Source organism: Seriola dumerili, unplaced genomic scaffold, assembly GCF_002260705.1.
Source record: "Seriola dumerili isolate Sdu_G_001 unplaced genomic scaffold, Sdu_1.0 BDQW01000052.1, whole genome shotgun sequence".
Lineage (NCBI taxonomy): Eukaryota > Metazoa > Chordata > Actinopteri > Carangiformes > Carangidae > Seriola > Seriola dumerili.
Window position 1 is genome coordinate 17,324,505 of NW_019174307.1, and position 13,807 is coordinate 17,338,311.

Here is a 13,807-nt window from a genome sequence, read left to right on the forward strand (position 1 = left end):
AACTTCAACATGTGGACTGGAGGAGCAACGGATCGAGCCACTCCACCTCCTGAGTCACAGCCGCCCCAGATACATGGTGTTCAGGTGGACAGCGAGGATATGCAATGTTATTATTAATATTTGAATGTATTATGTATTAACATGTTTGGGGCAAAGACTCCAATGGATGTTAAATTCCCTCATTGAAAGTCACATCTGACAAAGTATGCGATGTAATGTGAAGAGAGATGAAAATCTAACAATTCTTTTGCTCATAAATGCCTAAGCTGTGTAGGCCTTTATTAGAATAACTGAATACTCCATAAAGCGTAGAATTTATAATAATTTACAAAATATTTCATGTTTCAACTCCACACAAATACATGAGATAGATTTAACTTTTCATTACATTCAGAGTCATAGATCTAAAAGTTGCTTTCATTTGCTTGTTCCACCAACAAGAACAAGTGTCCTGGTTTAAGTATAAAGTGACTATGAGAAAATCCATATTTATACTGATAAAATCAGTACTGAGAAAAATCGATTAATACTGAGGAGACATTATCAGAAACGTGGAGGAAAACACAAGAACAGAGACGAAACACTGACATGAAAGGACATCATAAATTATTGTAGCTGCATCAGCACAATTACAGGTTTCAAACATTGACATTGTAACAGTAGAAAACACATACAGCAGCAGCAGCTTCTGGGTTCGTCTCATTTCATAAATCCTTTCCTGCCATTGTCTGCTATAACACCATGTTTGCCTGCATAGAAAACCTCAGCAAACATCATGAGAGAAAGTGAGTGAAAAAGATCCAGAGGTATGAAATCGTCATCAGTGGCTGCTGCAACAAATGTCTCACAGGTATCCTGCGCACACAGCCTAAACTTTCTGAACAGTTCTGAATCTGGATATATAAAAGATATCAAACAAATGCATAAAAAAAGCTTTGTCACTGATCGAGGAGAGAAGGGAAAATAAAACAGCTCGAGTCGGCCAGCAAGACTTCCAGTTCCTCGCTAAAAAGCCGCAGGACGCGCTGCAACTCATCTCTAAATGTCGATGAGGTCGTCGCCGCTCTCGTCGCTCTCCACAGTCAGCTGACGGGTCCACCACTTCTTCACCTCTGACCCCGAAGAAGCCTCATCGTTGACGGGGTTCATCTTACACACTATGGACTTGACACTTGTGCGACCTGACATGACACACACACACACACACACACATACACACACAGAGAGAGAGAGAGAGAGAGAGAGAGAGAGAGAGAGAGAGAGAGAAGAGTCTACCTCAATATTATTGTCCTCATTTGTCCAGTACAGAGGGCCTTTGCCTCTTGTCAGGACATGTCCGGATAAGCAAGTCCCTTTCTCTGAATTATAAGGTCACATAAACTCCACATACTTGAGGAAAAAGCTTTGCTCCAACTCACTTCAACAGAAAGTCCTCGACAAAACTATACAACTTATAGGCAGTATACATAAGCGAATACACACCTGCAGGAAGCCGCCACTGTCCCAGCTTCCTCTGTGGTCTCCCCAGGTCTGAGGAGTCCTGCCTGTATCCTCCTCTGTCTGACAACGTGGGGCTCAGTAACTGCTGGAGACCACTCATCTAAACAAAGAGGAGACATCCTTTGTTTCACCATTGCACGTGCACACCTGCAGATTGTATGATGTGCTTGCTGCATATCAAGCTGTGAGCATGCGCGGGTGTGTATGGAGTCGTGGTAGGTATGTAGGGCTTTACCTCAGGCTGTGAGGGGTTGTCTGGGTTGTTAGTATTGTGGTCTTCACTTGGCATGGTGGTCTCTATGCTGGGGGGGTTGAGTAAGCGGCTCAACTCCTGCTGCTGGCTCTCTCTCAAGCTGTGGATGATGCTACACGACTGCTGCTGCTTCTATAAGTGCACACAGACATGAAGTGGTCAGTGTGTGTGTGTGTGTGTGTGTGTGTGTGGAGACGTACTGTATGCATGTGAGGAGAGTAGAATGGGAAAAGCAAAGCGGTGTGTTTGTGTTCTGCTGAGAGAGACTAACCGCCCGGATGCGTTTGAGGCATTTCTTGAGCCACATGCGTATGGTCTGCTTGGCAACCTCTTCTTCAATGGTGTACTCCAGCTGTTCCCTGGCCAACAGCTCCTCCAGCTGGAGAGACTTTCTAATGTCCACTGAGCGATATGAGAGCATGCTGTATGATTACACACACACACACACACACACAAACACACAAACAGTGAGCCACACACATAAAGACATACAGTCAAGACAGGGACATATTTAGTGGAATAAAATTCTACTTCAGTAGAATTAAAAATTATAAAAAAAAAATAACACTACTATGATAAGTAAAGCTGTAAATGGCAACACTGCACAACCATAAGACCTGACTGTAATTAAAGTTTTTCTAAATCCAGAAACGATGATGTGCAATGCGATTGACTCTACATAAAGACTCTTTATACACCATATAAGAGCGTGTGCGTATGCTGTACGTGCTGCGCCACGGTCACCTGAGCACGTCGTGGAAGGTCACATCTCCTCCACTGTGAAGTCGCTCCATCTCATAGCACATGTGTTTAAACAGCAGCTTGTCTTTGTCCAGGTCCACCTCCAGCCTGCCTCTGAGCAGACGAAGCAGGAACTTCACCCTGGATGTCGGAATCACACCCTGGGGAGACAGTTACAGAAGTCACAGGGGTGACAGGCCGGCTCAAGTCTGTGATCAGACACTTGGATCTTTGTTAAAACTGCAGATGAGAGTGAAGGATTACATGAGAGCTGATATTTCACAGCTCAGTTTTAATGAGAAATAATATCAGCTGTTTTGTATTATTGAGGCAACGTCCTAAATTGTTTTGGAGCCCGATTATCAATTAATTTCAGTTAGTTTTAACACAAACTTGGAAATGAATCCTGTCACTGTCTACACTGTTTGAATTATGAGTCTACACTGTTTGAATGACATCTCATTATTTTCATGTGGAATCTGGCTGTGTCTCCTACTACTACCACTAGAAACTACAATAACCACCTACTGGTTGTTTGCCTCTGCCAATCAGCCAAGCTGCAGGAAATGTGGTCACAATCTCTCTCCCCCTTCCTCAGTTACAGCATTGAATAATAGCCAGAAGTGCTTTTGCAGAACATTATGACATCACAGTGAAGTTGACCTTTGTCTATTTGGATGTAAAATGTCACCACTTCATCGTTTTATCTATCCTATTAGACATTTGTGTTAAATTGTGTCATACTTAGCGTATGAATTTGTGAGTTATGGCCAAAAATGTGTTTTGTGAGGTCACTGTAACCTTGAACTTTGACCACCAAAATATAATCAGTTCATCTTTGAGTCCAAGTGAACATTTGTACCAAATCTGAAGAAATTCCCTCGAGGCGTTGCTGAGATATCACATTCAAAAGAAAGCGACGGACAGACAACCCGAAAACATAATGCCTCTGGCTCTGGCTGTCACCGGTGTGGAGGCATAAAAATGATTTTCATTATAAAAGGGTCGTTTTAAATCCTGTAGTCATGCTTTCTTTTGAGCTTGGGAGGATAAACCCTTAATGGCCTTTTTATGGTTTTTCAGAGGCGGGAGGGCTTGATTTGAAATGGGATGTCAGACCACAGGTAGGTATAATTACTGGCAAAGGTGAATGTGGTTGGGTTGGGACCAAACACTGTATGTACTGAATGGATGTACTGGCGCCTGCTTCTATATGTTATAACTGCACGTGTTTGTACAAAGAATTGAAAAAAGAAAAAAAAAAAAAGCCCACATCCAGATGACATCATGGATAAATAGGAGGGTGGTCTACATTTTTAATCCAGCACCCACTGTTCTAATTACTTTCTCTCCTATTATTCAATGCCAAACTTCGTTCCCTTCAGCCCCTCTCATTAGCTTTTGTGCAGCTTTTATCTTCTCTATATTATCCTTTGCTCATAGCCATATGATCATCATCCTTTCCCCTCTGCTGTGTCCTCATCCTCTTCCCCACTGCTAATTTCTCACCTCCCGTTTGTCATCCACCATGTTCCAGATGATTTGGAAGTGCCTCAGGTCATTATAGCTCAGCAGCTGGTCCTCCTCAGTGGAGTAGAACAGAGAGAAGTTCTCCACAATGATGGCTGCAGTGACAGACAGTGACATTAATACTCAAAGATGTACATTTTCCATAGTAGCAATATCTATGAATATACAGTATATGTTCATTGTGAGATGCTTCTGGGTTTGTATAACAATGAATGCGAGTCTTTCTGCTGCCCAGGCTTCTGGGAGACTGAATGAATCATATTATCATGATAATGGGTTGATTGAAACCCAGGCTGTTATAATAATCAATCTCATTACACAGGCTCAAGCAATAAAAAGACTCTCTTTGATTTAATTCTTTTTTACTTGATTCTCTAGTTCACCTTTCATACAACCATGAGTCTTGCTGGTCTTGCTGTTTGTGTGTGTAATTTTAAAGTACTTGTACTTTGGTTTATTGCTAACCATCTGTGTCTTTCCACACTAGATTACAACCCATACAAAAGTGAATGGTACAGATATAGGGCATTAGACAGAGACGACACACACTACACCTCATGGAGCAAGATGGTTTGGCTTCTATCAAAAACTCATTTTGATTCTACACAAGTAAAAAAAAAAAAAAAAAAATGTAAATGAAACAGAGCCCTTTCTGCTGCAGAGGTGCAAGCTTGTCATTCTTTTGAAAGGTTTTCCTGCATGTGCACACTTTGGTTTGATCACTTTAGGAGGAGGTTTCCCTGACATTCATTAATTGCCCTGAAACTTACCTTAAAAAAATCCTAACTCTAAATGCTTATCTTGTAGTTTTGTCCACAAATTAGAGGCGACTCCCCACAATGTGACCGTGTGAACAGATTTTCTCCCTACAGTGTGACTAATACAAGTACACACACACACATACACACGCACACCTACCTACAAGTAGGTTGAGCATGATGTAGGCTATAATGACATAGAAAGAGCAGAAGTATATCAGAGCTCCAGCGTAGTTGCCACAGTCAGTCTCCCAGTAGCGATGTTTATCTGGGGTGCAGAACGGTGGCTGTACCTGAAAACAGAAATAAGCATTAAAAAATGGGCAATAAAAACATTTTTCCCAGAAATGTTACAAAAAGGAGTCGATTCATCCAAATTACAAAAATGCATTTTTGAGTGATATCTAGCAATATCAACAATTTTCACTCTTTTGTAGAAAGTAGCTCCAGTGAAAACTGCTGACAGTGAGGTCTGCTGAGTATCCAAAGCTATTTGAGCCAGAGTAACTGTTAATTTTGCTTTGAGAACCACGAACAAAAATCCATTCACCTCCATTGTAGTGAAAGGCAGCAGAAAATTGAGGTGAAGCAACCTTTTCAACACAAAATGTAAATGTGTTTTGCCAGATTTGGCATAGATGGTTTGCTCCTTTGTCTATGAGAATGTGTGTTGGACGTGCAGTCCATCTTACCATGCAGTCATGCATGATTTTATTCCAATCTTCCCCTGTGACAATTCGGAAGAGAACGGTGATAGCTTTGCCCGCTGTGGAGAAGTTGGCATGCCTGCGATTAGGGGAGACAGACAGATTCAGATAACTCTAAAGAGATGTGTTTTTCTGGATTTAACTCCATGCAACCTGCAGAGCTCATCAGCTCAAAAACAAGCAGCGTTATGAAGGAAATGCTTTACCGGTTGATGTTCTCTCCAAATTTGACGGTTCCGAAGAGAACAACGCCAGCGAATGCGTAGCAGAGGAGAAGGAGAAACATGCCCACGATGATGAAGAAGCTCTTGTACATGCTGACGACCACAGTCAACAGCAGCATCTTCAGTGTCACCTTAATACATGAAACACATTCAGAGGCAGATTTCATTACATTTCATCACGTTCCTTTTTTTTGGGGAACATATGTTTTTACGCACGAAACATACTCACATGCTTCCCACATATCGTGAAGAATCTGAAGACAATCACACATGTGCCCATCATGTAGGTATATGCATTCTACAGGGGAAAACAATATAGTTATTTGTATAGTATTTGCTGAAATGCATAACAAAACATAACAATTCCTAAAATGTTCCCCTTAAAGAAAAAGTGTTTTTTCTAACCAGCAAAGAAAAGTGCAGGACTATCCAGATGACACCCAGTGACGTGACAAGCAGGTCATAGCGATTTCGTCTGCTCTGCCAGTAACCCGCCGGAGACATGGCTATCAGCTTCATGGTCACCTGGGTAACAACACCAAGGCTTAACATCAGACAGACTTGTATACCCAGAGGAAGCAATCAAACCTAAACCTTAAAAGTGATGGATGAGTAGACGGGATGACAGGCTCACCTCCAGGACGAATATAAAGGTGAAGACTACTGACATGGTGGCGAGGGGAAATGTTACTTGATCATCACCTACATCCCACTGGAGAAGAGAGTCACACACATCAGTATGTTTCTATATAACACATTCCAATAGAAACCACTTCAGTTCTATTTTACATGAAAGAAACAGTCATAGTAGATGAAATAAATAAATAACTGAAGCAAAACAAGAAGCAGACGAACAGCAAGTGAAATGAAGTGGTGTAAGGCTTTACCTTGACTGACAGCAGCACTGACTGTGCCAACACCAGCACAGCAATACCCCGTTTGAAGAAGGGATGCTGAGTAATGTCATACATCTTGGCCCGGAAACCACCGTTCTCTGTCAGTTAGAGAAGAAATAAGAGACTTATTGAAACCTGTGCAACAATTAGAAAAAAACAAAAAAGAAAACGGTGGAAATTATTTTTAGACACTTCTGGCCAAAAGTAAGATTTTTATCAAGTCAGTGATCAGATTTAAGTGTGTGTACAGGCTATGGCAGTGGTCTCTGTGGTAGTATACCTTAGTGTCCTGCAGATGGCGCTCACGGGCTATTTGAGCATTATGATCAGTGTGATCAGTGTGATTGTGCTGCCGATTTTACAAACATTTATTCATATCGATGCATCTGTGTCAAAGTAAGTTTAACAATGCAAAGAAAGAAAGGTACATAAGGAAACTACCCCTGTTTTAAAATGGCGATGAGTGTAGCTGATGTGATTGGCCTTTACTGAAGCCCACCCTAACTCTAACTAATGATTCTGTATTTTGTTTTCCACTTCTCCTGCTCCAGCATGAGGACTGTACCTGCACCCCTGGATTGAGGGGTTAGTTGGCTTCATTTGCACTTGCATTTCAAGTTTGTGCTCGTTTCATCTGTGAGCCTCCCAACTTTAAATTAGCTGGAATATTTTATCCTTGTCACAACAAATCCTTGCTAGAAGAGATACTTATCTCCTTATTACAACTGTCCCTAGAGTTCCCCACAAAGCAGGAACTTTAATATCCAATGAATGTAAAACAGAGATTTAAAAACAGGCAACAGGGCAGCCACTCTGGTTACATTCTGTATGACTACTGACCACTGAGACCCAGTGAGTGAGGGCTGGCTCCGTGCTGTAATGATCTGCACAGTAGCGAGTGAGCGAGTGGCGCTGGTGCTGAGGGCCTTTGGATGTGGATCAAAGTCAGGTTGATACTGCTGGTGGCAGCGGTACTGCTGACTAAAACCGAAGCCATTGATTTTCTGTTAGTTCTCAGCCTCAACTCTGCCAACAGGCGATTTCCCACACAGCCTCCAACCATTCTCATGAGTCTAATCACAGAGGGAGGAGCAACAGTTTAAATGTACAATATTCCCATGTTGAATTGTAATCAATAGCATTAGAGTGTGCGTAAAATTTAAGTGTAAGAGTCGGTATACAGCATTTATCTGGTGACCTGTCCATTAATGTGAATTTACTATAGATAAAGCTGGTAGTTTACCTCAACAGAGGTGTGGAAATTTAATAAATTTGGTCAAATAAATTTCCAGTGGAAGGCGGCGACAGGCATGATTCAGTGTTTGAGCTATTTGCATTATCTGTCTTCCAATTCAGTTTTTTCATTACTGCTGCTAGTCATCATTTGGGTGTCATGAGGAATCCCCCGAGGGATCAATCCTCAATGAAAAACAAGGACTATTAAATATGGATTAATCATGCAGGTGCTGCTTAACAATGCACAGGCACGCACACACAGACACACAGACACACAGGCACACACACACACACACACACACACACACACACACACACACACAGACTGCATGATCAATCAGGAGACTGGGGCTAAGACGTGACTTCATGATGTTGAGCTTGATATTCTATCTCTGTGTTGTATTACAGAAGACTTTCCAAAGCATCTGCTGTATGTGTTTGAGTGTTCATACCTGGGCGAGGGGGCAGGTGGAGAGGTTGAGCTATTTTCAGTCGACTCTTCAGATCCTCCCATCTCCTCTGGTCCACTGTTAGCAGAGCTGTGCCCTGGTGGTGGGAGACACAACGCATTCAAATCTGGGAGGTGGCACATTTGCCAGCCTGGTGGTCAAGCATGAATATCATGCACTGTGTCTGCAGCAGCACCATTCTGAATTTGTTGAAGGAGGAAGCTGTATCTGTACGTGTCTCTTACTTTGTTCTCATTGAAGTTTGCGATGACGACTCCTACAAACAGAGTCAGCCCAATCATGCATCCCAGAAACACAAAGACATGGATGTAGATACCGTGGATCTGCAGGCACAGAGGCGTATAAGCTGAGCTGAGTCGCATTTCTGATAGAATAAATGAGCACTTTGATGGAAAGTGTTAGAAAGCCAAGATCAGTTTTCAGTACCGGTCCAACGCGGTGAATAATGACATCTCGGACCTCCACCCAGCCTTTGAGTGACAGCACTTCAAAAAGTGCCAACATGGCATTTCCCACATTGTCAAAGTTAAAATTACGAGGGTTGGCCCTGGAGATGGACAGAATGGATATATCAGTCACCGGCCGCATAAAAAACAATTTTAAATCAAGTCGTAATAAAACAACACGCTGACGTACCAGACTCTCGGTACCCAGAAACCCGGTTTCTTTTCCCCCGGCCTCAGTTTCAGGTTGAGGTTTTTGGAAACACTGACGTTTATTCGAAAGATGCCATGACATTCCTCCTGTAACCAACCACACAGTAAGTGAAGTCGTTTTGCTATGCTGTAATAAATTAATATAAGAATATTACTTATACCTAGGAACTCCTTATGTTGAAGCATTAAAAGTTCTAATAGTTTGAAGATGTTCCTCCTCACTGATATGCAAGTTAGTGCATAATAGTAATGCCCAGATCTTGCCAATTAACTTGGTGAGTACAATGTTTTTATTATCATTAGGAACAATGGTCAAAATTAGAAAAAGTAGACCCACATTGTAATAAAAAACAATTATAAACAGCCTTATAAATCTCTTTTTTCTGTACAATAAAAGCTGAAAGAAGTCAAATGACTGCTGTTAGGAAAGTAGGATAAAAAGGAAGCACTGGATTATCGATTTGACTGGGGGGGAACACCTTCTACTTATTCAGCATGTGGTTCTCTGCAGGGAGTGTGGTGTGGGAGAGGAGGGGGTTGGTTTAGCGGGGAGATTATGTTTCTTGCTGTACCCGTTTAAGGATATGGGGGTCGTTGCACTTGGCAAGCTTTCCGGCAAACAGTTGAACTCCGAAGCTTGCGAACACCAGCATTAGTGTGAGGAGCAGAATGGAAACCTGCAGCAGAATCAATCAAGAGTTTAAGGCAGGCACTTCAACATAATCCAAGCCTGAGAGATTAAAGAGCAAGCTGAGGATGTCAGACAGCTGTGGACATAGGAACCCAGCTAGGAAAATCCATGCTAGACCCAGTGAGAGTCAGTAACTGTTGCAAGTTTCTGATAATATAATAAAATCCTCGCTAAGAAAGCAAAAGGTAAGCAAAGCCCAGAGATGGCCAAGAATGTAATAATAACAAGGGCACAATTCAATAAAGGTGAGTAAGATGCATTTATGTACAAATCCTAGTTGTAGTTTTGCATGTTTTTTAACCATATGCTATAAATCATGAACACTTTACAGCCAACCTTTTTTTTTTTTTTTTTTTTACACCTTTCACAGCTTTTTCACTGCTATTTTCTAGACAGTGTTGCTTTCAAGTCTTCAAGCAAAGAAAGTTTTTTATACTGCACTGATGTGAAGTATAAACAAACAACTACCTGCCAGATAAGGAAAATACAGGTAATGATTTGTCATATGGTCACTGAAGTTTCTCATTATTTCCTAGACTGCTGAATGGTCAGAAGTAATATAAAGAGTGTTTATGCACATTTCAGTGCATACGCCTGTAGTGCATATAAACAAGGACTGACATGATTTGTATTTTCCAAATTAATCACTGGCAAAACCCTCTTTCTGCTTCTGGGGGCTGAGTAAATTAAAGCTGTTGCTGTGCACACACACATGAAAACATGTACACAGCCACTGACCAGGAAAATCTCCTTGAATCCTTTCAGAACCTCCCGCACCACCTTCCTCATCTGGGGTACCAGCTTGAAGATCCTGAGCGGACGCAGGCAGCGCAGCATCATCAGCAGCTGAGCCCCAGACTCAGGAGGGACGTCAGGAGGCAGCCAGCACAGAAAGATCAGACTCACCTGCAACAGCCACACAGCGGGGGAGGGAGAGTCATTGGCTACTATTTCAATAACAAGGACATGTGATTGGTCTACCCTCAAAGAGGTTTTCATCCATTAGAATGGTATCACGTAACATTTAAATGAAGCAGTGTTTAGATTGGCTGATTTTTCTCACAAGATAGATAAAGATGTCCATGACTCCTCCAAAGTCTCTAATGACAGCCGTGGGGGTGAAGAACAGACCGTCGGCCATGATCTTCAGGTTGAGCTCGATGCTCATAAAAATCACGAACACATACTCCCCAATCTGAAACAGACATGAACGGTTTTAACAACATCTGTGCATCCACATTGTCCACTCGCTCGTTAATGCAGCAATCCATCCACCTGGTTTTAGTACCTGCAATGTGGGGACGTGCATAACCCTGGTGAAGGGTGATTCAAACATCATGGAGATGCAGGAGCAGATGGTTACTACAATCATCACCCAGTCCAAATAGGTGACCAGGCCCAGAAGATCGCTGCAAGTGCACACACACACACACACACACACACACACACACATAAATATTGTTACACAAAAACACAGGAGCTTTTCTTTCTTTTTCTTTTTTCTTTTTTTTTTTTAATCTACACAGAGAAAAAGTATGTTCAGAGTAAGTAGGACAGGATAGCTTTTGGTTTGCAAACCACAAAATACTCAAAATTCAAGAACAAGATGGGTGCAGAAAAAGAGAGGGGAGGTTATGTGAGGAGAGGTATCAGAAAGTGAGAGTGAAAAAATCTTGTGTGTGTGTGTGTGCGCGCACGCGTGTGTGTGAGCAGCCCAATCTGTTCTACAGCAGGATGTCAGTAAAAAATCCCCCGGCACCAACAGTATCAGATACAAAGGACTGCCTCTGGCTTTAATAATCAGAATCTGTGCTTGGCTGAATTACTATCAGGTTGCATAATGGGTGAAATCTATTTCACAGCTCTTCATCTCAGAATTTTCAATCCTTGCCACAGTTTTAGGGAGGCACAACAGGCAGGTAATAAGATACAGAATTAATAAGTATGCCACTGCTGTAGAGTGAGCGGATCAATAGAAGGAATCAATAATTCATCACACTTACTACAGTTGGTGGTATTTGGTGTTCTTCACTGCTCCTGTTATGGGGTCAGTTTTGGATCTGGATATGAATTCATACAAATAAAATAAATTGTCAGCATTTTGACAAAGAGACACAACATGCAATTTTCTCTTATGAGCCAAACTCACACAGAGGCATTAACTCCATGATATTCTGCAAATTCACAATGTTCATGTACTGACCATTTGTGGCCATAAGAAGCTGCCTAGTGAAGCCTGAAGAAAACAAATTAAGACCACACAGTGTATAGAAGTTGAAATGTAAGACTGATCTTACGCGTTAAAGCGGGCGCGAACAATCATCCTGCAAAAGTTCCTGAAGCGGTGTTCCCGACCCACGATGAAGAGAGGCTTATCAAAGTAAGGATGGTTTTCTCTCAGTTCCTCCTCCTGGACTTTTCTGAGCAGCCACACAAGCAGAGACATGAGACACACACTAGCTACTGTATGACACAGCAAAGGGCTAAACAGTGACTACAAGCCATGGTTCACTGGACGGGGATTTTCTACACAGTCAGAAACTTAAAGTTCGCGTGTTGATATTATGTGAATTTCTGTGAATGAATACCTTTTCATCTCAGCTTGTTCTTTCTTTTCTTGGATCATCTTGATCTCACTGTCCTCTCTCTGAGCGTTCCGGTAGCGTACAGTACTGGAATGCTGGGTAAGAGACAAAATCGTTATTCAACACTTTCTTTTGCAAAATTTCTATCAATGTTTTTATATTTCTTACACATTATGACGAATGCTGGAGGAGTATGTGACCTACAGCACATAGTACAATATACTGTATTTGTCAGTGTGTGTGTGTGTGCTCACATCCTGTGTGAGAGTCTCCAGCGACTTCCCTCGGCTGATCCTCTGACTCGTGGAACCATGTCTCAGTGATCTGCAGATAACAAAAAAGCAGACTATGAGAGGAAATGCCTAGAGGTATCACACAGTAAGATTGCACTTATTTGAATTTCTGTGTATTTGTGTGTTTGTGTGTGTGTGTGTGTGTGTGTGGCTGTGTGTGTGTGTGCGTGTGTGTGTGCTGACAGACCTGCGCTCTTGCCGTATGTGATGCTGGACACTGAGTATGGAGCGCTCTTTGGCTGGCTGGCCCTCAAACGATCCACTTAGCATACGCTGTCTGGTACAAGCCCTGGAAAACACATATACAAGATTTTTTTATTTTTTTTCCCTCCCCATGATCAATAATGACGATTAACTATATCCGTATGTGAGGACACCAGCTGGCAATGTAAACACAGCTGGATCTCGTCCATATTCCTGTCTAACAAGATATCTTCTGCCTACTTCAGTCTGGACTCGAGTGAGTGGCGATCCAGGCAGCCACTTTGAAAGGTTCCAATCATTCCATTAATCAGTGTGTGTGTGTGTGTGTGTGTGTGTGTGTGTGTGTGTGTGCGACTCGCGCATTGCTGTGTGTTCTGGCTAACAGCAGAGCCATGTACCAGAGCAGAGCTACTGACACAGTGGGCACCATCAGTATGTGCACTTTAATCATTTACAAAGACTCTGAGCGATTACTTGTTTATTGCCAGTAAGTATGAATGAGCGCCTGCTTATGCTGGACTGTGTGTATGTTTGCCTACGTCGGTGCGACTGCGAGCCTAATTGCTCGTTTGTGTGGAAGATGGCAGGCCAGACAGAACGTGTGATGACTACTGATATGCTGTCTATCAGTCAGACTGACAGAATAAGGTGGGTGTGGGGGTTGGGGTGGGTGTGTGGGAGTGGGGACAGGGTTGCGGGGGGGGGCTTCAGGTTGGACACGGTGCAGGCGAGCTAATCTACACTTAGTGCCAGCTCTGCCATGCTGAACAGCAAATTATCCATTTACTTCATCGCCAGAGTAAATGAGTCTGAAGTGGGTCTGTGTGTGTGTCTGTGTGTGACGTGCGCGTGAGAAAGAGAGAAGCATTAACAATACCAGAGTGCTGTTACGGTAGAGATACATCTAATATGCATACGCATTATTGGTTTCACCCACAGAGACTGTGTTTTTCATGACTGTGGATGATGCATACTAAACACATCTAGCTGGGGTCTCCAAGGATGGTGTCAACCCAAAACCCTATGAAAACAGCCAATGGACAAAAGTGAGGAGCAGATTAAA

The 13,807-nt window shown here is 42.5% G+C and overlaps 1 protein-coding gene across 3 annotated transcripts in view; it reads right to left on the bottom strand.

Annotated features, from left to right (window-relative positions):
* Positions 1–271: 271 nt before the first annotated feature.
* nalcn (sodium leak channel, non-selective) overlaps positions 272–13,807 on the bottom strand; it is a 69,412-nt gene continuing 55,876 nt past the window's right edge. For all 3 annotated transcript variants that reach the window (XM_022740691.1, XM_022740692.1, XM_022740693.1), the window contains 26 exons: positions 12,728–12,829; positions 12,502–12,571; positions 12,251–12,342; positions 11,960–12,082; positions 11,666–11,722; positions 10,951–11,071; positions 10,726–10,857; positions 10,401–10,568; positions 9,544–9,648; positions 8,952–9,058; positions 8,742–8,862; positions 8,540–8,638; positions 8,298–8,391; positions 6,601–6,707; positions 6,348–6,425; positions 6,119–6,238; positions 5,943–6,011; positions 5,696–5,844; positions 5,475–5,568; positions 4,943–5,075; positions 4,004–4,119; positions 2,498–2,655; positions 2,025–2,175; positions 1,736–1,885; positions 1,483–1,600; positions 272–1,181 (listed from right to left, as the gene is read on the bottom strand). In XM_022740691.1, the coding sequence (XP_022596412.1) occupies positions 1,039–1,181; positions 1,483–1,600; positions 1,736–1,885; positions 2,025–2,175; positions 2,498–2,655; positions 4,004–4,119; positions 4,943–5,075; positions 5,475–5,568; positions 5,696–5,844; positions 5,943–6,011; positions 6,119–6,238; positions 6,348–6,425; positions 6,601–6,707; positions 8,298–8,391; positions 8,540–8,638; positions 8,742–8,862; positions 8,952–9,058; positions 9,544–9,648; positions 10,401–10,568; positions 10,726–10,857; positions 10,951–11,071; positions 11,666–11,722; positions 11,960–12,082; positions 12,251–12,342; positions 12,502–12,571; positions 12,728–12,829 (2,977 nt within the window). In that variant the 3' untranslated portion in view covers positions 272–1,038. The remainder of the gene's footprint in view (positions 1,182–1,482; positions 1,601–1,735; positions 1,886–2,024; positions 2,176–2,497; positions 2,656–4,003; positions 4,120–4,942; positions 5,076–5,474; positions 5,569–5,695; positions 5,845–5,942; positions 6,012–6,118; positions 6,239–6,347; positions 6,426–6,600; positions 6,708–8,297; positions 8,392–8,539; positions 8,639–8,741; positions 8,863–8,951; positions 9,059–9,543; positions 9,649–10,400; positions 10,569–10,725; positions 10,858–10,950; positions 11,072–11,665; positions 11,723–11,959; positions 12,083–12,250; positions 12,343–12,501; positions 12,572–12,727; positions 12,830–13,807) is intronic.